At 50.8% G+C, this 24,150-nt stretch overlaps 1 protein-coding gene across 1 annotated transcript in view; it reads left to right on the forward strand.

The window, feature by feature from the left end:
- The first annotated feature begins 333 nt into the window (after positions 1–333).
- Parp1 (poly(ADP-ribose) polymerase 1) overlaps positions 334–24,150 on the forward strand; it is a 36,335-nt gene continuing 12,518 nt past the window's right edge. The window contains exons 1-13 of the mRNA XM_006974189.4: positions 334–602; positions 4,945–5,110; positions 8,768–8,883; positions 10,333–10,547; positions 11,932–12,031; positions 15,630–15,746; positions 16,267–16,443; positions 19,079–19,226; positions 20,242–20,382; positions 20,865–21,104; positions 21,519–21,587; positions 21,829–21,961; positions 23,038–23,233. Of these exons, the coding sequence (XP_006974251.1) occupies positions 483–602; positions 4,945–5,110; positions 8,768–8,883; positions 10,333–10,547; positions 11,932–12,031; positions 15,630–15,746; positions 16,267–16,443; positions 19,079–19,226; positions 20,242–20,382; positions 20,865–21,104; positions 21,519–21,587; positions 21,829–21,961; positions 23,038–23,233 (1,938 nt within the window). The 5' untranslated portion in view covers positions 334–482. The remainder of the gene's footprint in view (positions 603–4,944; positions 5,111–8,767; positions 8,884–10,332; positions 10,548–11,931; positions 12,032–15,629; positions 15,747–16,266; positions 16,444–19,078; positions 19,227–20,241; positions 20,383–20,864; positions 21,105–21,518; positions 21,588–21,828; positions 21,962–23,037; positions 23,234–24,150) is intronic.

A 24,150-nucleotide genomic window follows, 5' to 3' on the forward strand; every position in this document is an offset into this window, starting at 1 on the left:
AATGAAAAGTTAGGCTTTGGTTGGTTTTCTGTGCCAGCAGTCTGGAGGCTGCAGACCAGAATGCTCTCAGACAGACCTAGAAAAAACAGGAGGGAGGGGGTGAAGTGGAAGTCGTTTAGAGAGCAAGGAAGCCTTTCTGGGACAAACCGACAAAAGGGATGGCGCTCGTCAGGTTCTTCGGGCTCCCGGCCCCTGCCCCTTCCTGGAGGCAGCGAGACGAGCGCGCACAGGCGCAGTCGCGCCGGAACGCAACCCACCCGCCGCCGCCGCCGCCGCCCCCAAGACGCGTGTCGAAGCCCCGCCCCATGAGCAGAGGCCCCGCCCCCCACGCGCGGGCCTGGGGGCGGTCCCGCCGCCAGGCATCAGCAATCTATCCCGAGCGGAGGCGGCGCCGCACGCTTGCGGGGAACCGACACGTTAGCTATCGGGGCGGACCGGCGGCGGCGGCGTCTGGCGGCGGCCGCTGCGGCACGAGCAGAAGGATGGCGGAGGCCTCGGAGAGGCTCTACCGAGTGGAGTACGCTAAGAGCGGGCGCGCCTCTTGCAAGAAATGCAGCGAGAGTATCCCCAAGGACTCGCTCCGCATGGCCATCATGGTGCAGGTGCGGCGGGGCCGGGCCGGGGGCGCAGGACGGCGCTGTGTGGGCTCGGGGCCGCCGCGCTCCCGCTGCGGCTCACTGGAACCCGGGGAGGAGGGCGGGAAAGGCCCGCCGCGCCGCCGCCGCGGTCCTTGAGGCCCACCGGGCCGACCCCTTCCGGGAGATTGCGCTGACCCTGCAAGAAAAGCCCGGGAAGTGAGAGCTTCTGGCGGTGCCCCTGGCTTTGTAAAAACAAGGGGCCTCTTCGCTGGGTCCGGATGGTCGCAGAGTTCTTGTTTATTTCACTGCCTTCTCTTGGGGTGGGTGGGGGTGGAGGATGTGCGCGCGGTCTTTGAACCTGCCCTGATTTGGGCCTACCTTGTCCTGGAAGATTTTTTTTTTCCCTACATGAATAAAGAGGCCTGGCATGTGAGGGGTTTGGAGTCTTGGGAGGGTTTTGGGTTTGTTTTTTTTTTTAAAAAGCCTATTTTTGGTTATCCTTTCAACACCCGTTCACTCTCGGCATTTCTGTTTTAATTATGCAAAGCAGTACCGTTCCTTTACAGTACCTCCGCTTTGGGCCTGATTTCTAGTTGGAGATAACATTTTCTCCAAACTTCCCGAGGTCACCGACTTCTCGGCGCTTTCTGCGTATCTGGGTCTGTTCACTGGCGCTTCCATGATGGTCAGGGAAGAGGTGGGATGTACTGTGAGGTGGTGGGTTAAAGGGTCCTTAACAGTTCCAGGGTTTTCTGACGCCTGTCTTTGCAAGAGTGGTTCTCAGGCGCCCTGTTCTACCTCCCCCATACTTTCAGGTTACCCAAGCTCACTGCTAATGGTCAGGGTAATTGTTTTCCCTTGCTGCCCAGCTGCTGTAATGGGTTTCAGAATAGGCTTCAACGGGGTTTGGTCCTTACTGGGGGACCTTCACCCAGTGGGTACCAAGGACCCCTTTCTTCTGTTATTTCACATATGGCAAGAACGGAAGCTGAGAGACTGCCTGGTTCAGCATGCCTGGCACACGGTTCCCATTCATTCTGTATACATTTATTAAGTAGCAGCTGGGTCCCCCAGGCTCTGGGTCAGTGGCTATAATTATCATTGGTGACAAAAATCACAAGTCCTGCCAGGCACATCTTTGTTGCTTGCATTCATGACTGGACAGGACACCCACTCTGGGCCCTTTCTGCTTGGTTAAGGGAGTGTGGGGAGGATTTGATAAGTCTTACATGTGATGGAGCAGCTGGGCGCTAGAAGAGGAGGCACCCAAGATGCCCCAGTCTGGTGTGGGAACTTGATTAAGAGTCTTTATTCACAGAAGTAGGACAGGAAGGTGGAGGTAGCTAAGAGGGAAGGGCCTAAAATTTGAAGAGCAGTCCAGAGCCCTGTTTCCCACTGAGGGCTTTGAACTTTACCCTCTGAGGTGATAAATAGAACTCAAGGCTCTCTGGGCTTAAGAGAGAACGGCATCCACATCCTTGCCAGCGTTTAGATTACTCTAAGCAGAATAGCAAAGGTGTTGTGGACTTACGTTTTTCCTATCGCTTTGTGGTTGGGGATCCCTCAACCTAATTACAGCAGCTATTAGAGTGGTATTAGTAAAATTTGAAGTAATGGTACTTCCCCCGAAGTAGCTTGGTTGGGTGGTCTGCCCATTGTTTGGTTGGTTTTGAGACAAGGTTTCAAGACTGATCTTCCCGAGATCCTCTGGCCTCCATCTCTGGAGTGCTGGGACTTAACATACAGGCCTGCCTGCCTTTCAGATGTTTTGTTTGGAGACATGGGCTCACTACGTCTTCCTGCTGGCCTTGAACTCACAGAGATCCGCCTGCCTCTGCCTCCCCCAGTGCTGAGATTAAAGGTGTGCGCCACCACACCCAGCCTTTCAAATAATCAGTTTCTTTCCACACCTTACATATGTTATTAGGTGTTTTAGGGTTTACTGTGTGAACCAGAGAATAGTCCTTATTCAAAAGCATGACCCTGCTACCTACCGTTTAGGAAGAGGGGAGGCTAGGGCTGCCATGGATAATTCCGCATTCCAGGCCCTCTTCCGGATTGTGAAAGAAACTATTATTCAAAGTAAGGGGGACTCTTCCTCAGTTGTAGTTAGGAGTTTAGTTCTGAATTTAATTTTTTTTTTCCTCCAAGACAGGGTTTCTCTGTAGTTTTGGAGCCTGTCCTGGATCTCGCTCTGTAGACCAGGCTGGTCTGGAACTCAGAGATCCTCCTGCCTCTGCCTCCGCCTCCAGAGTGCTGGGATTAAAGGAGTGTGCCACCACCCCCACACACACCCACCAGCTTAATTCTGAATTTAAAACTGGTCCTGTAGGCTGAGCCTGGGCAGGCCTGCAAGAGAGAAACCTTTCTTCTGGTGCTGGAATTTAAATGCCTTTTACATTTGTGTGCTGGAATTTAAATGTCTTTTACATTTGTGTGGGAGAATTGTTCTCTGAGCACTCACTAACCTGATTTTTCAGAGCCCCTGAGGGAGGGAGAAGCCACTTGTCTGGGAAACAGAGGGATGACCCAGGAAGGATTTGAGCATTCTGTGGCGTAGCAAGGCCATCTTCCTGGCTGGCGATGTTCTTGGCTTCCTCTATGGCTGCTGAGGATTGGGTGAGGCGCTTGCTTGGTCCATGGCTGGTGCTGTGTTCTTGACAGCTCCATGTCCTAGCTTCTGTACCTTGCCTGTTTCCTGCCTCCTAGTCCTTGCAGTGGTCAAGAGTTTTTGTTTGTTTTTCTGTGGAGGCCCTCCTATATTAGGAGGAGTGTTGTGGGATAGCGGAAATACAAAGGCCAAGGAAGGCAGAAGCGCCCTGTCATAGGGCTCCAGGATCTGACCCCGCTGCCTGGTGTGATCCGAGCTGGGTCCACTCAGAAATGCCGTTTCTTGTCTGGTTTAGAGGCCATCTTTTGCAGTTCCCCCATCTTTCCTCTGAAGGTTTGAAAGGTTCAGTAAGCATTATGCCTGCCCCAGCAGTGAAATTGGGGTGGATTCTGACACAGTGAGTTACATCTCTGAAGGACGCAGGGCCTTGAGGCACCTGAGGAAGTCTGAAGAGCTCTGAGAAGCTTTCAGGAGCTTTGCAGGCCCTGGTACCATTAATTGGGTCACCTAGGCAGGACTTGGCCTTAGATTTTTAAATTTTTATTTACTTATTTAATTTTTAATTAATTTAATTAATAAATTTAATAATTTGTGTGGGTGTTTTGCCTGCATGTGTATCTGTGTACCATGTGCCCACAGAGGCCAGAAGAAGACCTCAGATCCCCTGGAACTAAGGTTACAGGTGGTGTGAGTTACCACGTGGGTGCTAGGAATTGAACCTCGGCCCTCTGAAAGAGCGGCTTAACCCTGGAGCCATCTCTGCATTCGTTGGCCGTATGTTTTGATGCATCTGTAAAGGAGGCCACTCATGGAGTGGGCGTAGTTAATTGGAATGCTTGGCTTGTCGTGCTTTTTCCAAATATCACTCTCCTCTACAACTCCATCCTAAAGCGCCGACGTGGTGTGATATTTTTATTTCATTGGCCTTTACCTCTCTGTTCCTTGAAGGCAGTCATCATGGGCCACCTTACTTAGGTCAGAAGGCATCCGTGTCCCGTCTGCCTCCGTTCTGTGAGACAGGGCTGCTGTTGGCAGAGGCAATGGCTTGTGAAGGGAGAGCGCCAGGAAACTGGGGGAGCGCCTGCGTCTCCCTCATCGCGGGCACTGTCGCCATCTCTAAAACAGGCAGTGCCGGGCCGGAGCGTCATGGGGAAGGAAAGCACCTGAAGTGTCACACAGTACCTTTACCTCAGGCCCATCGGTGCCTCTGAAGCCAGTGGTCAGCCTAGCCCCAGGCCCTGAGGCCTTCCCTCAGGCTCTTCTTCATCCCTCACAGAAGCTGTTCATTGTACTCACATGCAAACCTTGTTGCTCCTGACCCACTTCCTCTGCCTGTCCTTCAGTATTTTTAACTGCAGGGGCACTTAAGAGCCATTTCTGGGCCGCCCAGACCCTTGAGCTCAAGTGCCGCTGCCTGGCTTTTCTAATGGGTGCTGGGGTCGCCAGGATACTGAGAAGGTGTACTGTTTCTCACGAGGCTGTGCAGCAGGTCAGAAGTGCAGCTCATACCCTAAAGGAACCTGGGGCCAGCATCTCCTCCTGAGTCGGTGGGTTTGGGGGTGGCCAGCCATAATTATTTAAGAAATTACTTTTAGGAAAATACTTGAGGTGAGAAGTGGAAAGCTGTTTCTCATCCATTTGTAAGCCATTGTGTGACATGAGCGAACACCAGGCAGGCCGCCTGGGCTGGGGACAGGGTGGGCTTGTGCCTACAGAGATTAACGTCTCCCTTACCTCTCTGCTTTGTGACTTCAGTCGCCCATGTTCGACGGAAAGGTCCCACACTGGTACCACTTCTCCTGCTTCTGGAAGGTGGGCCACTCCATCCGGCAGCCTGACGTCGAGGTGGACGGGTTCTCTGAGCTGCGATGGGATGACCAGCAGAAGGTCAAGAAGACAGCGGAGGCTGGGGGCGTGGCAGGTGTGTATGGCGGGGGGACAGGAATACAGCCCTGTCTCGGCTCCCCATTGGGCCACATGGTCTATTGCACGAGGTTTGGTGTTTGTTTTTCCAGACACTGGAAATGGAGCTTTTAATAGGTTTTAAATTTTTTATTGTTACGCGTGCACACACACAGAGGTCAATGGACAGCTTCACTAAGTTGGGTTTCTCCTTTATTTACATGGGCTCCAGGAATCGAACTTGGGTTGCCAGGCTTGCACGGCATGTGCCTTCACAGCCGAGCCGTCTCAACAGCCCGGCTTTGATTTTTTGAACAGTTTTAGGAAACATGAGAAACACAAGAGCGAGGGCTCCCACAGACCCCTGGGTCCGTCCCTCCGTCAGTGCATTACAGCAGTTGATGAAACTTGAGATTAACACATCGTTATTTTTTGCTGTTATGCATTAGATGGGCTTGGATGGATGGATGCCTTACCTCCCACTGTGAGGCAGAATCACTGCCTTCCCGGTCCTATGCACAGAAGTTACCCAAGAGGAGATTTCTACACCTTTTCTTCCTCATACTCGGGAAACCTGCTAATTCTTTCCTAAAAAAACAAAAAACAACAAAAAAACCAGCCCCCCCCCCCAAAAAAAAAAAAAAACAGACCTCAGGCAGAGTCAGGTAGATCTCTGAGTTCAAGGACACCCAGGGGTATATAGGGAGATCCTGTCTCAAAACAGATATGTTGGCTCTCGCCTTTACTCCCAGCACTGGCAGAGACAGGCGGATCTCTGAGAGTTCGAAGCCAGTCTGGTCTACATAGGAAGCTCCAGGGCATCAAGACTACACAGAGAAACGCTGTCTCAAAAAAACAAAAAAACCCTCACAGTCGGCAGTCCTTTGCCCTGGCTTCCTGGGTGCTGGGATGACAGGTATGCACTCACACTGGCGTCTATTCTGATTTCTAGCCTCGTAGGTTAGGTTTGCCTGGTCTAGTTTCAGTGAGGAAAGGAAGTAAATGGCTGTACTTTCTTCTCTGTTTCTTCATTCAGCGTGACGTGTGCTTGGGTCTTTCCTGTTACTGAGCTGTGCTCCTTGTTTGAACACCATATTTTCCTTATCCAGTTCTCTGTTGGGGGCTCTGGGTTGTTGACTGTTGACCCCAGCAGACTTTGGAATATTGACAAGGTTTGAGTGTCCCTTCATCCACAAATATGAAGTGCTCCAACACTCGAAACTTTGAGCAGCAGCACACCACCACAGGTGGGAAATTCGCACCTAGAAATAGTGTGTGTATTTACCTTCAGGCTCTGTGTATGATGTCTCTGGGAAACAGATGGATTTCATGTGTGGACCTGCAACCACCCTGCCTCTAGGATGTTTCGTGTATCTGTAATTATTCCAAAAGTCGAAACAAAAAATCTGAATTCCAGAACAGATGCCAAGCCTTTTGGATGGAGAGACTCAGCCTGTAGTTTGTTATGGTCCCTTGTTTCTTTTTTTTTTTTTTTTTGGTTTTTTTTTTTTTTTTTTTTTTTTTTTTGGTTTTTCGAGACAGGGTTTCTCTGTGTAGCTTTGTGCCTTTTCCTGGAACTCACTTGGTAGTCCAGGCTGGCCTCGAACTCACAGAGATCCGCCTGGCTCTGCCTCCCAAGTGCTGGGATTAAAGGTGTGTGCCACCACCGCCCGGCTTAACTTTATTTTATGTGTATGAATGTTTTGCCTGTGTGTATGCATGCCCACCACGTGTCTGCCTGGTTCCCGAGGAGGTCAGAAAAGAACTTTGGATCCCCTGGAGCTAGAGTTCTGGACAGTTATAAACCACCATGTGTGGATCCTGGGAGTTGAACCTGGATCATCTACAAGAGCAACAAATACTCTGAGCCGTCCGTCTCCCCAGCCCGCTTCTCATGATTTCATTGTCTACTCTATTCCTGAACGGCTTAATTCTAGGTGCAGGTCTCTGGCCAGACACAAGTATTGTGACCTGACTGTCTGTGGCTCACCTTTCAATTTAATTATAATTTTTATTATTACATTTATTTATTTATTTATTTGTTTATTTGTAGGGAGGGAGATTGCATGCATGCCATGGTAATTCTTTCCTAACCCCAAGGATGGAACTCGGGTGTAGTCAGACTTTCCTTTGCGCTGCCGGCTCACAAATAATGACACGGAGTCTTCTTATTAATGATGAAAGCTTGACCATTAGCTTAGGCTTGTTCCTAACTAACTCTTATAACTTAAATTAACCCACTTATATTAATCTGCATCTGTCTCGTGGTGTTACCTCTCTTCCATCTTGCGCCTCCTGTTTCCTCTCTGTCTTTTGGCATATCCTGCCTGCCTGGATTCCTCCTCCTCTTCCTTTCTGTCCTCCAGAATCAGCTTTTTATTCCACCAGTCACAGCAATACAATTTCACAGTGTACAGATAGCCCACAACACATGGTGTGTGGGGGCTTACGTTTTCTTGTGTTAGCTATAAGGGAGAAATGTCAGGTTTCCTGTTGTTACAGGGAAAGGATCCGTATCAGCTGCTTCTCTGTTGCTGTGGTAAAGCAGCGTGACCAGAGCAACTGAGAGAAGGAAGCGTTTATTTGGGCTTACGGTTCCAGAGGGCTAAGAGTCCATCATGACAGGGTTGGGCTCTGTGAAATAGTTTATGTATTAAAATTAAATTATACTCTCTGAAGTATTTTACGTATTTAAATAGCTGTGTGCTTTAATTCTTGCTCTATTTTTATTTCTAACATGTGGAAATGGCTTTCATATTTGCATGTTGGCCTCATTTCCTATAAATTTTCCAAGTATACTTATTAGTAGCTTTTCTGTAGAATCCTGAGGCTATCCTGTGAATATTACCATCTTCTGACTTACTTGTTATGTTCACATGTGGGCCAAAGGGTCACATGTGGAGGCCAGAAGACAATTTGTGGGAGTCAACAACGTTGTCCTTCCAGCATGAGTCCTGGGAGACAATGAAAGTTGTCAGGTGTTTGCCCTCAGACATCTCACCACCTGTTTATTCTTTAGATGGAGGTCTCACTCTTCAGCCCTGGGTGTCCTGGAACTCCTTACATAGACCAGGCATCCCCTGCCTCCTGAATGCTGGGATAAAAGGCATGTGCCACCCCACCCAGCATGAATCTAGGAGTGTAGAGATGGCTCAGTGGTTAAGAGCACTGGGAACTCTTCTAGAAGACCTGACTTTGAGTCCCAGAACCTACACGGTGCTCACAGTGTCCATAGCTCTAGTTCCAGAAGATCCAACACCCTCTTGTATCCCCTACAGGCACCAGCTACTGCACCTGGAACACAAGCAAGCAAAATCCCCATACACATAAACTGAAATCAACTTTAAATCCCGTTTTTGTCTCCCCCAAGCCCTTCGCCATGTGTTCAGTTCTTATATAGGCTTATGTTTGATCTGTATTTAAATGCCCTTTTCAGTTCAACACTTAACTTTGAATCATAAAAGCACAATAGCAATGAGAAGTCTGAGTTGGAAATTATAACACAAAGTAACCACTGTTGTTGCCAGAAGAGATGCCCTAGACTGATAGTGGTCACTCAAAACACGGTGTCCTTGTGGGAGGAGGAATACAGACGCGGGCCTCCGGGGGGGGGGGGGGGGGGGGGGCGGCATTGTGAGGCTGCAGAGCTGAGCAGTGACCTGTGTTTGGTTTTCAGGCAAAGGCCAGGATGGAAGCGGCGGCAAGGCGGAGAAGACACTGGGTGACTTTGCAGCCGAGTATGCCAAGTCCAACAGGAGTACATGCAAGGGCTGTATGGAGAAGATAGAGAAGGTGGGGTCCGGGGTCTGCACTTCGGGGTTCTCCCCTTAGGTGGGGGTCAGTGGCCGTCTCGGGAGAAAAGATCATGCAGCCATTACGTTCTGGCTCAGCACCCGTGGGTAGAAATACAGCGGCGATCCTTGCAGAAATGAGAATGAGTTTCTTCTGCTGGGCAGGCCAATCCCGCGCTCCTGGGTAGGGGCCCTGGAGGAAAGGTCTTCTTGGAAAGCGCCAGCATAGGTCTCCACAAGTCAGCAGGCATGAGGGGGGTCTTGTGTGGTGGGTGTGAGGCTAGGAGGGCTGTGTGGGCCTCCAGCACTCCTGTTTCATCTGAGAAACTTCACAGGCCAGCCTCCCTGCCACCAGTTCTTGTCCCTGAAGGCTGGCAGCCGGTCAGGTGGAGTGGCCGGCTGGCTGTTCTGAGAGCGCGAGAGAAAGAAGTGCCTGTGCTCGCCAGCATCGTCTTCTCTGGTGCCGTGATTCATTTGTGCTAGTTGAGGGCTTTCTGTCCTTGGAGTGTTGTGAGGTATGAGATAGTTTACCACAGTATCTGTGTGGTAAAAGTGCCAGAGATAGTCCACCTAAAGAGAGAGAGGGGCCTGTGGTGGCATCACACGTGGCAGGAGCATGTGGCAAGGGAGGCCTGTTCAACTAGTGGGTGCAAAGGAGAAAGACCAACATCTCAATATCAGCCCAAAACTCTAACCTTCTAGTCGGCTTTCCACCGCCTCCCAAGAGCATCACAGGGGCCTTTGGGAATAGTTCAAGAGCCAAATGTAGCAGACGCGAAACTGAGGAAATGTAATTGCTAAATGCCCTCACCTTCCACCATTAAAAATTGGTGGCAAAAAGTATGGTGCTCTTGCTTCCAAGGGAGCACCAGCCTGCTCTGTGCTCTTGAGTATTCCTCGGCCCCAGATGGAGTTTTCTGCATTGTCAGGAAGGAGCCCCGTCCACTCTTAGGTGGGAAACTCCTGGGAATGTCAGTCATAGGAATGTACACCTGGCAGGCTGGCAGGACCCAGCTCTTGCCTATCACTGCAGCTTAATTGGACCCTTGAGTACAGCAACCGCAGAGTCCATGGGAGGGTGAGGATGGCTGAAAAGTCCCGTTGGGAAGTTGCCACGCTGAGGCCGTCACAGAACAGTGCTGGCCAGCACACAATGTCAGCATCTTAACTCACCCCCAGGGGAAGTGTTAGTACTTGTTAACTTGTCTAAGCAGGTGGGTAGGTAGTCATCTAAAATGTAAGTGCAAGGTGTCCTTTTAATGCAGTAGGTAGTATGTCAGTCTCATAGAATGTGAGTGCTGGGCTTGCAGGTACCCCACAATCCTTGATGGCATAAGAGCCAAATTTTTCCAAGTTGCTACCTGTGCCTTGGTTTGGACTCAAGGCCATAGGCTAGCTGTTCCCTGTCCTGCGTAGTCCTTCCTTAGATACCACATGGTTTTCCCTACAGGGCCAGGTGCGCCTGTCCAAGAAGATGCTGGACCCAGAGAAGCCACAGCTGGGTATGATCGACCGCTGGTACCATCCATCTTGCTTTGTCAAGAACCGGGAGGAGCTGGGGTTCCGGCCTGAGTATAATGCCAGCCAGCTCAAGGGCTTTGGCCTGCTCTCTGCGGAGGACAAAGAAGCCCTGAAGAAGCAGCTCCCCGGGGTCAAGAGTGAAGGGTAGGTGGACTGTGAGTACAGAGCCTGTGGGGTCCGTCCGTTCCTCTGCTGATGATCAGAAAGCCAGGAGCTGTGGGCCTGTGTTAGTTAGCAGGGGACAGAGAGACTGGAACATCTGCTACCTCAGCACCCCCTCTTCACCCCGCAGCTCGCTGGGCACTCTGAACCTCCCCAGCTCCTTCCCTCAGGCCTGTGGAAGCATAGAGCAGACTATACCACTTTCTCATAGAGCCTTCAGATAGCTAAAGACCACCCTACTGGACCAGCCAGGTAGTTCCCTGGCATGAGTGAATAGCCAGTTTACCACACTGTGAAGGGCCTCCTTTGTGTCTCTTTCACGTCACTGCGGTCATGCAGCAACGATGTTTCTGTGTCTGGATCCCTGGGAGAATCGTGGCCATTCAAAAATGGGTGGACAGTGGGAAGGGCCTGGAATCAGAACCGATGGGCCCACACATGGATTAGCGTCTAGGTGGCTTGTTAGCATGCTGAGGGCCGTAGAGCTATGTACTGTGTTCATGAACAGTGTCTACACCACTGTTGCCAACAAGAAGCTTGTGCAATCTTGGATCCTCACCCAAGCTTGTAGAACAGCACCAGTGGTTCTGGAATGTGAAGCTAGCAAGTCAGGCCAGTGGTTAGGATGCCCTTGACCCTTAGAGCACGGGGTGTTGGGATTCTCTGGCTACCATTATGCCTGGAGAACTGGAGCGAGCGTGTTGAGCATGATTGGTGTGCCAGCCCCTCCTCCAGCCCTCTGCCGGAGCTGTTTCATTTGTTTTCACCTTAGTCCTGCATGGTGCCTGCTGCTCCTCCCCTAGCACACGGCTTCGGAAGGTACCAGGGTGAACTCAGGCTGCGTGGTGGCCTGGGGAACAGCCCTGTGTCTCACTCCAGGCTTGCTTCTGTTTTGTTTTTCAAGACAGGGTTTCTTTGTGTAACAACAGCCCTGGCTGTCCTGGATCGCGCTCTGTAGCCCAGGCTGGCCTTGAAACTCACAGAGATCTGCCTGCCTCTGCCTCCCGAGTGCTGGGACTAAAAGCATGCACCACCACTGCCACCCGGCTAGGCTCAGTTCTTGAAGCTGTGTTTGGCTTTTCCACAATTCCCCGTCACTTTGTGTGTAAGTGAAATGTGGGGTTTAACATTAGGTGTGACCTGAGCTCTGGCTCTGGACACTAAGGTGCACTCCAGGCCCCTCATTGGCAGATGTTCTGAAAGTCATAGCTCCTACCACCTGGTGGAGGGGACATCTTACACAGCTCCCTAAGAGCAGAGTGAGAAAGAAGGCAGATGGAAGAGGCAGCTAATGGGGATGTCAGCCTGGTCGCATTGGGCATCAGTCTGGAGGTCTGGTTCCTGTGAAGTCCTGTGTCTCTTTCAGAAAGAGAAAAGGCGACGAGGTGGATGGAGCAGATGAGGTAGCCAAAAAGAAATCTAAAAAAGGAAAGGACAAGGACAGTAAGCTGGAAAAGGCCCTCAAGGTGAGTCCTGGGCAGTGTCTCCTTCCTGTCCCTTCTTGTGCAGGAGGACGTCGGCTGTCCTGCTTACCAGGACCAGTATGAATTCTCAAGTGTAAGTGTATGGCTGCTGTTGAGCCACGAAGCTTTTCCCCCAACTTGTTCTCCTCCCCCCTCACAGAAGTCATCTTCATTTGGGTGACGGGATACTCAAATTAGACCAGGTGCCAGGCCTGCAGCCAGGACCAAGCAGTGTGGAATATCCGATGTCTCCCAGACTTGCTGGGTGACACCAAGTGATGCTCCAGTCCAACCCAGGCATCAACTGACCAGCCTACACCTGCAGGCTTGCTCCTAAGTACTGGGGACTGGGAGTTGAGTCCACAGATGCCAGCGGTTCTCAGGGTTCTTAGTGTAGACACCTTGGGGGCGTAAGGAGAAAGCTTTCCCAGTTTTTAAAATGAAGGTCTCCTTTAACAAAGGACTGGAAAGCATGTAGCAAAAAAGGAATCTTCCCCCATTAAATCAGTGCCCTCAGCCAGAGGGGCTCATCACTGTCACCTGTGCTGTGTTGGAGCCGAGCAGCGGTCGTTGCCCTGAGAATGCTGCTTGGGCAGGGGACAGTCGGTCTCTTTTGGGAACATGACTTTTCTGGGCCGTCTGTTGGAATTTGTGGTTTTCAGCTCTTGTTAGTGGCTCGGTAATGAGAAGTAATAGGTGATCCAGTTCTGACCCACTGCTAGGGCCCTCTGCCTGAGTGGCTGTGCTGTCCAGCCGCTTCCTTTTTCCTTTTTGGGGGGCTGGGTGTTGGCTGCCTGTGTGTCTACATCTCATGTCTGTCTGCTACCTGCAGAGGCCAGAAGAGGGTACTGGATTCTTTGGAACTAGGGCTAGAGGAGGTTGTGAGCCGCCACGTGGAATTAAACCCGCATCCTCTGCAAGAGCAGCTAGTGCTCTTTTTTGTTTTTTGTGTTTTGTTTTTTGTTGTTGTTTTTGGTTTTTTCTTTTTTTTTTTTTTTTTTTTTTTTTTTTTGAGACAGGGTTTCTCTGTGTAGCTTTGCACCTTTCCTGGAACTCACTCTGTAGCCCAGGCTGGCCTCGAACTCACAGAGATCCTCCTGGCTCTGCCTCCTGAGTGCTGGGATTAAAGGCTTGCACCACCCCCGCCCGGCTGCAGCTAGTGCCCTTACCTGAGTCGTCTCTCTAGCCATCCCCACATTTGATTTTCGTTCCTTTTTGCTTTCATGTCTTTGCATCCCCTTCAGTGGGTGTGCTGATGCTCTCTCCCCAGTGTTACCAGAAGTTTGCATTACCCTCCTAGCTCCTTCTACCCCAGTCTGCTTCCATAGGTCTCTATCCTTCCTCAGCTATAAAAGAGAGGTGGGCCTGCCATTTCCCTGAAACCTGTGTTCATAGACTGCTGCTGCTGCTGGTGTCCCACTGTGCTCCACCACAGGAATATGAAAAGGATATCATTGAGAGCCTCGCACTGGAACTGGGGAGCCGGGAGTGAGTGTGGGGATAGCCTCAGGCAGTGGAGTTGGATGCCTTCCTTGGCATTGATAGCATGGTTCAGTAGGACCGGCATTCTCCTTCCCATCTTAGGGGGTGCCGCCTGGTGTGCAGCACCCAGCTTGCCTGCTGCCCCAGGGAAGGTGGAGGCTCGGCGTCTTGGCCTACCTCCTTGCTAGGTAGTTGTGAGAATAAACAAGGTGGGACTTAGAAGCACCAGCAAAGAGTGGGCACTGAGTAGACGTTGAAATTGAGACCCAAAGTACCAGTTCCAGAAGAGATCACATACATTCCTGCTTGAGCTTAAGTGTGTAGGAGACTCTGGGGAATCTAAATGGGTGTTGGGAAAGATGACTGGGCCCTAAGCCCTACCCAGAACTTGTAGTCGCTTTTCTGTGTCTCTTGGAACAGGTTTCTGAGGACTGACACCAGGACCCCGTGCCGTTAAGGAGTCAGTCAGTCTTCTAGTTTCTCAAGACAGGGTTTCTCTGTGCAGCCCCGGCTGTCCTGGAGCTCACTCTGTAGACCAGGCTGGCCTTGAACTCAGATCCTCCCACCTCTGCCTCTCGAGTGCTGGGATTAAAGACTTGTGCCTCGTGCCCCCCCCCCCCCCCCCCCCCCCCGCAACAGGGATTCAGTCTTACAAGTGGTCTCCTCTACACTTTCCAGAATGTTTTCTAAGAGCATTGCGCAGGTTTATCTTGATGAGTTTGGCTGAGGGTTAAACCCTGGCTGAGGCTGGAGTTGGTCAGGCTGGGTTTGGAGGAACAGCCCAGCTCCATCAAGAGGGTACAGTGGAAGGTTCAGGGATGGGGCCTGCCACTCTGGTGATTTTGCTTAGCCAATAAAGAGAGTTTCCACCTACTCTAGTAACCTGAGTTGGGGTTTTGTAAGTTTTTGTGTCTGAGTGTTTTACCTACCTGTGTGTATGTTTGTGTACTACATGCTTGCCTGGTGCCCGAGGAGATGGTTGTGAACCACCATGTGGGTTATGGGAACCAAACCTATGTCCTTTGTAAAAGCAGTAAATGCTCTTAACCACTGAGCCATCTCTCCTGCTCCCTCTAGCCCCGTTTGATTTTTTTTTTAAAGATTTATTTATTGTATATACAGTATTCTGTCTGCATGCATGCCTGCAAGCCAGAAGAGGGCATCAGATCTTATTCTAGATGGTTGTGAGCCACGATGTGAGTGCTGGGAACTGGACTCAAGACCTCTGGAAGAGCAGCCAGTGCTCTTAACCTCTAAGCCATGTCTCCAGCCCGATTTTTATTACTTTTATATGAATTGCTTTGCATGTGTGCATGTGTACATGGTATGCATTTGGAGGATAGAGGACAACTTGTAGGATTCAGTTCTCTACAGCAGCCACTCTGCAGTGGATTCCAGGGATCACTCGGGTGGCCTTACCCACTGAGCCATTTTGTTAATCAAGGTAGCCCTTGATTGATTAACTCATTAGTCCAGCAAAGGCTGAGGCAGGAGAATTACCATGAGTTTGAGGCCAGCCTGGGCTTCATCATGAATTTCAGGCCAGCCTGGGTTCATGAATGAGATCCTGTCTTACCCGTCTCCCTAAAAGTTACCACTTGAACTTTTGAAGTGTACAGCCCAGACCTTTCATTAATCCAAAGAAGGCCCATACCCCCTGCCTCAGTGGCAGCCAACCACCTCTCCAGATGCCCTGTAGCCAGCCCCAGGACCAAGGCAGCATCCACCAGCCCCTTACTTGACCCCCAGTCCTCTGAGTTTGATCTATAAAAGCTACATTATAGGGTCTAGGCGTGGTAACACACACCTTTAATTCCAACACCTGAGAGGCAGAGTCAGGTGGATCTCTGTGAGTTCGAGGCCAGCCTGGTCTACAGAGCAAGTTCCAGGACAGCCAGGGCTATATAATAGATCTTTTGTCAAAAAATTTAAATTATGGAAGGAGAGAACCAACTCCCAGAAGTTATTCTCTGACCTACATACATGTGCTGTAGAACATTCGAGCATGCTCACATTAATAAACAAATGTAGTTTTTTTTTAAGTTTAAGATAAGAAAACAATATTAAGATTTAAAACAAAAACAAAGACCTGATCTCAGTTGTGGGGTCTCGTCCTCAGGCCCAGAATGACCTGATCTGGAACATCAAAGATGAACTGAAGAAGGCGTGTTCCACCAACGACCTGAAGGAGTTGCTTATCTTCAACCAGCAGCAAGTACCATCTGGAGAGTCCGCGGTGAGCTGCCTGTGTTTTGGGGGGGGGGGGGGGGAGGGGACATAGAAGGTCCCTGAAGATGTTACAGCTCTGGGGTAGTGTTGTATGGTCATGAGCACCGTCTCCTTCGGTCAGGAGGCTTCCCCAGCTCTACCATACATTGCCACCTTTGTCCTGGTCTAGAACTGATGAGATCCCAAGGTGAGCAGGTATTTCTGCCTGTGTGTTCATATCACACTGGCCTGAGGACCCCTGCTGCCTCCTGCCGTGTGTCCCAGGCTTGCTAAGCCCACCCTGCACCTGCTTGGGCCACTCCTGTGTGGTAGAGTGGCCGCTGTAGGCCTCCCGTGGTGAGGTGGGGTTGCTGCAGGAATCCTTCACAAGTGCAAAGCCTGGACTGCATTGTAAGCTGGCACGTGAGCTATGGTAGAGCCCCGGAGACAGCCTCTTTCTGGGAACAGGGCCTGTTTGAGAGTTCCTCCATCTGCATTATTGGTAGCTGTCCTTTCCTGAGCCTCTGGTCTCTGGCATGTTTCTTCAGATCTTGGACCGTGTGGCTGATGGCATGGCGTTTGGGGCCCTTCTCCCCTGCAAAGAGTGTTCCGGCCAACTGGTCTTTAAGAGTGATGCTTACTACTGCACTGGGGATGTCACTGCCTGGACCAAGTGCATGGTCAAGACTCAGACTCCCAGCCGAAAGGAGTGGGTAACTCCAAAGGTAAGGGTTTGTTGGCAGGAAAGCATGACTTCCTCCACCTTCTGGACGGACTTGTGCACCCAGCTCTTAAGATGACAGTCCGTGTTCCTCGCCCTTCCTCATAATCAATTCTAAATAGAGTTGGTTCTCTTCCTGTGTTCACTGGTGTGATCACACTCTCCTTCCCAGTCTCTTCTGCCTTCCCTGGCCTCAGTAACCACCCTGCAGCCCAGCTGACTTCATCATTTCCTCACCATTAAAACCTCAACTTGCTCAGCTTTCTAATACGCAAATTGTACACTCATTTTATATAGTGTTTGTGTCCTTTTTCCTGCCTTTGGTGGGCCAGTTGTAAGGTGACGGTGAGCAGGGTCGGCCATTAGATGCAGAGTGTGCACTTACATCTTTTGCAGGGAGTGTGCAAAATCCAGTCTGGCGATGCTTGCTGTCCAAGCATCGTGGAGTTCATGACTATGTTACTCCCCTGGGTGCTTATCTCACGCTGAAAGGCAGCCCCTTAGTGTCCTTCAGAACCCTCGTGGTCCTTCCTGTCTGAGTCTGCTTCCAGGGTTCCCACGGGCTCCTGGGTGTCACCAGGTGCCTGCGCCCAGCCAGCTCTGCTCTTGGGCTCTCGGCAGACCTGTCCAGGTACTGCCTGCATATCTACCTGCATACCCGTCTGCCCCACCCCAGCCCACCCCTGGCATTTGTGTGCTGTGCTCATCCAGACAGGAGTGCTTCCTTGAGGGTGAAAGTCCTCCGTGGAACCTTTCTGTGCCCCGTGCCATTGATGAGTGTGCATCCGAAGGCGTCTGGCATCTCACTTGGCACTCACTGAACTGGCACAACTAGGTTCCTTTCTGAAGAGAGACTTGGGAGCACAGAGTCTGTGCTCTTCACCATAGCCGCTTGTTTGTGACGTCATTAAGTGACCACCCTCCCCTAGTGCAAGGCCTGCTGCTGTAAGTCACTTGGGATGCTGAAAGAACTGTGCCAGCTAAATAATTCCTGGTGAATGCAAGAAGGGCTCACTCCATACCTTCCTCCCTAACAAGCAGGGGGACTTAAGTGGGTCTGTAGATGTAATTCTAAACAGTCTTATTAAATAAGAAACACAGAGCCAAATAAAGAGTTAAAAGCCCAAGAGGTCAGAGCACTAGCGAGAATAGCCTTTAGCTTACCAGTCGCTCCTGTCCTTCCCCTGAGAGAGACCTTCTTCTGTGTGACCTGTCTTTTTATTGCTTTTCTGTTCTGCCTTCTCATTGGTTCTAAACCCAACCACATGACTTCCTCGTCTATACAGACCTCCAGGTCTCTGCGGTTGGTACTGGGATTAAAGGCGTGTGTCTCCATGCTGGCTGTATCCTTGAACACACAGAGACTTTGCCTGCCATGTGATCAGATTAAGGGTGTGTGCTACCACTGCCAGACTTCTGCTAAATGGCTTGCTATGAGCTCTGACCCCCAGGCAACTTTATTAACATACAAATAAAATCACATTTCAGCACAAATAAAATACCACCATATGGGTCTCCTTTGGAAAACTTTTAAATCTGTCACTGAATGTGTGAGGTGTTTGTTTTTGATCCCTCACAGCCTCCACACTATCGGTACCCTGCACCAGAGTGGTGCATCCCTTAAAACCAGTGAGCATACACCATCACCCACAGTCCATAGTTTACATTAGGGCCCACTCTTGGTGGAGTACAGCCTGTGGGGGTTGATAAGTTTAGACTGAAATGTACCCATTAGTAGAAAGTATCATTTAGAACATTTATTGCCCCAAGACTCGGTGTTCCATTTGTCTTCTCACAGCCTCCGGAAACAACTGGTCTTTTTTATCAACTCCATGTTTTTCCTTTTCTGGAACTCCTTGTGGATGCTGTACAGCCCTAGTGTTAGCGTCCCTCGCTGGGGAATGTGCAGTCACGGTTCCCTGTGGCTGGGTAATTAGTTGTCTCCACATAGCCTTGGCTGTCCTGGGACTCACTGTAGACCACACTGGCTTCAAACCCACAGAAGTCCGCCTGCCTCTGCCTCCCAAGAGCTGGGATTAAAGACGTGTGCTGTCGCATTGCCACCCCCGCCCCCTCTGCCTAGGTGTGTCTGTCAGTCTTACGGAACTGAGTTTTTTTGAGATAGGCACCTGTGGACTCTAGAGAGGAGTGACTCGGGGACAGGGAGGTTCCGAGGGTGTCCTGGTGAGTCTTCTCTCACTGAGCTGTCTGCTGTTCTTTTGTTCTGTCTGGAATAGTACTTTAGTTTTTAGGTGCATGTGTACCGTGATGTACAGATAGAGGTCAGGGGATAACTTGTGGGAGTTTCTTCCTCCATGTGGGTTCTGGGAGTCGAACTCAGAGCCTTGGCTTGGCAGTACGCACTGGGCCATCTCACTGGCCTTGTTTTGTTTTTCCGAAGGGTAAGAAGGTTTTCCTCTTAGGGCCCCTATAGTAACTGGTTCATCGTAGATACAGGAAATAAGGCTGTAAATAGTAACAAGAACAAGCTTTCTTCCTGGAACTTCACCACTTCCCTATTTATTGTAGAGATTTTAAAAAGATAATTTAATTTGCATAGGACAAATCCCTCTTAGTCTATTGCAAGTTTATTTCAAGAGACATTGGATGTCTTTAAAACTAAACTTAACTTTGTTTAGGAATTCCGAGAAATATCCTACCTCAAGAAATTAAAGGTCAAAAAACAGGACCGGATATTCCCTCCAGAGACCAGTGCCCCAGCACCGCTGGCACCTCTGCTCTCCGTCACCTCAGCACCCCCAGCTGTGAACTCCTCTGCCCCAGCAGGTATGACTCTGGGGAGGATTGGGGGCTGGGTTTGACCTAGGAGCCATGCCACGCAAGGGCATAGAGTAATAAAGTGAGCAGTATTCTGTGGTCTGTTTGCCATGTGGACAAAGTTCCTTGAGACATGTTCAAAATGCACTACACAATGTACTGCAAAGCACACCCCAGTCTCCAGGACCATTACCCTCCCTGCACCCCCAGCCATCCAGATCCTGAGGAGATCTGTCATGACTAGCCATGTCCTTGGCCGTCACAAGCAGTGAGATCTGTGTTTGTTGGCAAGGAGAAATGCTGTGTGCTCCTTCAGGCATGTGGACACTCCTGAACCATAAAGGTGGAGGCCGTGTGCTTCTGAAGGCTAGCCCAGCTGCACCTGTTCCCCCAGTGTGAACAGTGGTTACCCCAAGTCCTCTCTGCTGCTTGAAGCCTGGGGTCTCCATGTGCACGTGGGGGTCAGTTAGGGTCTGCTTCCTGGTCCCCCCTAGAGAGGACAGGCTAGATCTCCCCCAGCTGTGGCCTGTGGCCTGGCTGTGACCAGTGCTGCGTTCCTGCCTTGTCCCCATCCACGCCTTCTGACAGTCAGTGCAGGGTACGGGGTGCAGCTTGCTCTGCTTTGCCTGCAGCAGCCGGGCTCAGTGTGGTCGCACTGGTGGACGCCTTCAGCTTTACCACCGAGAAGTCTGATCTGCACTTTGTTACTCAGGAGTTGGGTCTCGTCATCTACCCTCTTCCCATCTCCAGGTGCAGTCTGACCTGGTAGCCAGCCTGGACCACCCTGTTGGTGGCTCATCCCTACCCAGTTTCTCGGTGGTGGACCTCATGGGTCCTCACGCTGGCTGTTAGCTCTTGTCTTCATGAGACTTTCCCAGAGAGAGAGTGACGGACCGCCAAGGCTGGCCACGCGCGTGGCTTTGTGGTTTTCTCCCGGGGAGCCTGCTGTTTTGTCTTGTTGGTTTTGTCCTTCTGGGGAGTGGAGCAGAGGGGGCCTGGCCTGACGCTTCTGTCCCCGTCCCAGATAAGCCTCTGTCCAACATGAAGATCCTGACCCTCGGGAAACTCTCCCAGAGCAAAGACGAAGCAAAGGCCACGATCGAGAAGCTCGGGGGCAAGTTGACAGGATCGGCCAACAAGGCCTCTTTGTGTATCAGCACCAAAAGTGAGTTTAACAGACTTGTGCCTCTTGCACGTGTGGTGAGGGGTCAGTGTGTGGCACAGCTGAGGTTCAGACTCATCGCTGAGGGTAAACTAGTGTGTGTACCGTGTCGTGCGTGGTCATGTGGCTGGCACTCCCAGCCACAGACCGTGAGCTTGCCAGCGTTGAGGGCTCCACGGGATGTCCCCGTGTTCACTGCCAGACAAAGGCTGTGAAAATGGAGAGGAGTCGGTTCCTCCTACTTCAGGTACCTGCCGACACCACACGAGGGTCTGGAGAGGGTGGGTTCCCTTGGCATTCCGGTGCCGCCGGAACATGGCCGTCTGATGAGAGGCTCGGGCGGTAGTTGGGAAGGGAAGAAAGAAGTGTTGGTGCTGAGGTCGTTAGCATTCTGGGGCTGGAGTAGCTGCAGGTCCAGGCTTACTTTCCGGCTTATGGGTTGTTCGGCTTTTTTTTTTTTTTTTTTCTTTTCTGGTTTTAAACAGAGGAGGTGGAAAAGATGAGTAAGAAGATGGAAGAAGTGAAAGCTGCCAACGTTCGAGTTGTGTGTGAGGACTTCCTCCAGGACGTGTCTGCCTCCACTAAGAGCCTCCCAGAGCTGCTCTCAGCCCACAGCTTGTCCTCTTGGGGGGCTGAGGTGAAGGCAGAGCCTGTTGAAGCGGCGGCCCCCAAGGGGAAGTCAGCTGCACCCTCCAAGAAGAGCAAGGGCCCTGTCAAGGAGGAAGGTGAGGCCCAGCTGCGCTCTCTGTGACCTCACCTCTGTGTGCTTCTGTGGCCCGGAAGCTCTCTGAGCGGTATCCTCAGTTCAGTGTTAGTGGACACAGAGCGGTATCCTCAGTTCAGTGTTAGTGGGCACAGGGCAGTATCCTCAGTTCAGTGTTAGTGGGCACAGGGCAGTATCCTCAGTTCAGTGTTATGGACACAGGGCGGTATCCTCAGTTCAGTGTTAGTGGGCACAGAGCGGTATCCTCAGTTCAGTGTTAGTGGGCACAGAGCGGTATCCTCAGTTCAGTGTTAGTGGGCACAAGGTAGTATCCTCAGTTCAGTGTTAGTGGGCACAGGGCAGCAGGCCCCGTGATAGGTGCACCTGGAAACTGTTCTGCCTTTGTTATCTTTATGTTCCTCTGTCCCCTCCCAAGGTGTCAGCAAGTCTGAAAAAAGGATGAAATTAACTCTGAAGGGAGGAGCGGCTGTTGATCCTGACTCGGGTGAGTGAGGAGGAGCCACCCACAGGCCCCGGTGACTAGGAGATGTCTGCAGTTCAGAGAGTACCAGAGGGGAGCAGGCATCCTTTGCCTGCCGGCCAGTCCGGAGAGCATGTGGGTCGGTGGGGACCTCTAAAGGTAGTGGTGTAACACGCAGCTAACTGGGGACTCGGAGGCCCACAGACCCTGTTTGTACCCTAACCCTTGAAGGGAACGAACTCTAGGAGGTTTGCCTCTGGGGCAGGTCTGGAACACTCTGCACATGTCCTGGAGAAAGGCGGGAAGGTGTTCAGTGCCACGCTTGGCCTGGTGGACATTGTGAAAGGCACCAACTCCTATTACAAGCTGCAGCTTCTGGAGGATGACAAGGAGAGCAGGTGAGCGGGGACAAATCCCTCCAGGTTAGTGTGTGCTGCCCACCGTGGGAAGTCAGGAAAGGCCGACGGTGTGTGAGGTCTCCGTAAAACAGCAGCTGCTGCTGGCCGTCAGTCATGGTGCTGTGCTTGGCTCCGCACCTACCACTGGGTGATTCTTTCAGCCATTTAAAAAAAAAGATTCATGATTTTTTTTTTTTTTGTGCACATATTAAAATTAAATTTTATTCTTTCTGTTCATCTATTTTTCAAATCAGGGTTTCTCTATGTAGCCCTGGCTGTCCTGGAACTTGCTTTGTAGACCAAACTGGCCTCAAATTCTTGAGATCCATCTACCTCTGCCTCCCAAGTGCTGGGATTAAAGATGTGTGTGCCACCACCACCTGGCTTTAAATTATTCCTTAATGCTACCCCACACTAGCTGGTTACTAGAACAAAGGTGATTGATTATTCTGGTATGTTAATTTCTCTTGGTTGTAATGTGCTTGCCTAGTGTGTTCTAGGCCCTGGGTTTCATCTGCAGCCTCACTAGGTAAACAAATGAGTGGGAGAGATTGTTGCGTTGTTTTGTTTTTTTTTTATGTACAGTGGGGTGTGTGTGTGTGTGTGTATATATATATATGTGTGTGTGTGTGTGTGTGTGTACATACATATATATACACATATATATACACACACACACACACACACACACATCTGTGTGAAGATGCCAGATCCCCTAGAACTGGAGTTATAGACAGTTGTGAACTGTGAAATCCCACGTGGGTGCTAGGGATTGAACCCAGGTCCTTTGGAAGACCAGCCAGTGCTCTTATCTGCTGAGCCATCTCTCCAGCCCTAAGAGTGCTTTTAAAACTGCCCCTTGGGAGGGCAGTGGTGGTGCATGCCTTTAATCCCAGCACTCAGGAGGCACGGGCAGGTGGATCTCTGAGTTTGAGGCCAGCCTGGGCTACAGAGTGAGTTCCAGGACAGCCAGGGCTACACAGAGGGGAAAAGAAACCAACTGTCCCTTACTGAGGAGACCCTGGACAGAACGGACGCTCATCCTGGGTCTCTGCCTCCTTCCTGCCCTCTTACAGGTACTGGATCTTCCGGTCCTGGGGCCGGGTAGGCACAGTCATCGGCAGCAACAAACTTGAGCAGATGCCATCTAAAGAGGATGCTGTTGAACACTTCCTGAAATTGTATGAAGAGAAGACCGGAAATGCCTGGCACTCTACAAACTTCACAAAGTATCCCAAGAAGTTCTACCCTCTGGAGATTGACTACGGCCAGGTAATCTTACCGAGTTCTTCTAGCGTCTGTTCCTAGTACAGAAAAGCCCTTAACTCCACGGTGTGGCCCTAATGGTGTCACTGGTGATAAGAGTTAATGATAGCAGTGTGACAGATTCTTCTCCCCACATAGAAGAAAGCTATCTGGCTCATTCCATGAGGCCAGTGTTACCCAAGAACATCAGAAGAAAACTGTTAAATACCATCCCTGTAATGCAAAATCCCCAATAGCAAATCAAACGGTGTGTGAGAATGTACACCAAGCTGGAGGGCAACAAAACCCCAGAGTATGAGGTTGGTTGACATTTCAGTGCACTCTATGAATGAGTCACATGACCATCTCAGCTAAAAGAAAAAAATTTCTTTAGCTCTGTGCCATAAAGCATCAAATAAGACTTAGATAAGAACAGGGTCAGGGGAGCTCAAGCTGGCTTTGAACTCATCCTCCCACTTAGCCTCCTGGGTGCCAGGATTATAGGTTTGTGCAGTAGAGACTCAGACATGGAGGAAGAGAAGTTTCTGAAGTTGCTCTGGGGCCTCTTCATTGTAATGCTTAGCTTCTGGAAGACTTTACTGGAACCCCTGTGTCAACTGTAGATGTGAAATGATCCAGCGTCAGGAAAATTGGACAGTGTATGTATCCTGCCTGGGAGTAGATTAGTCCCAGTGTTATCCATATCTACTCTGAAATTCTTCCTTTGTGGTACCAGACAGCATTTGGTTACCTCTTAGGTGATATTTTTTTTTTTTTTTGGTTTTTCGAGACAGGGTTTCTCTGTGTAGCTTTGCGCCTTTCCTGGAGCTCACTTGGTAGCCCAGGCTGGCCTCGAACTCACAGAGATCCGCCTGGCTCTGCCTCCCGAGTGCTGGGATTAAAGGCGTGCGCCACCAACGCCCGGCTTTCTTAGGTGATATTTT

The sequence above is a fragment of the Peromyscus maniculatus genome, chromosome 11, assembly GCF_049852395.1.
Source record: "Peromyscus maniculatus bairdii isolate BWxNUB_F1_BW_parent chromosome 11, HU_Pman_BW_mat_3.1, whole genome shotgun sequence".
Classification (NCBI taxonomy): domain Eukaryota; kingdom Metazoa; phylum Chordata; class Mammalia; order Rodentia; family Cricetidae; genus Peromyscus; species Peromyscus maniculatus.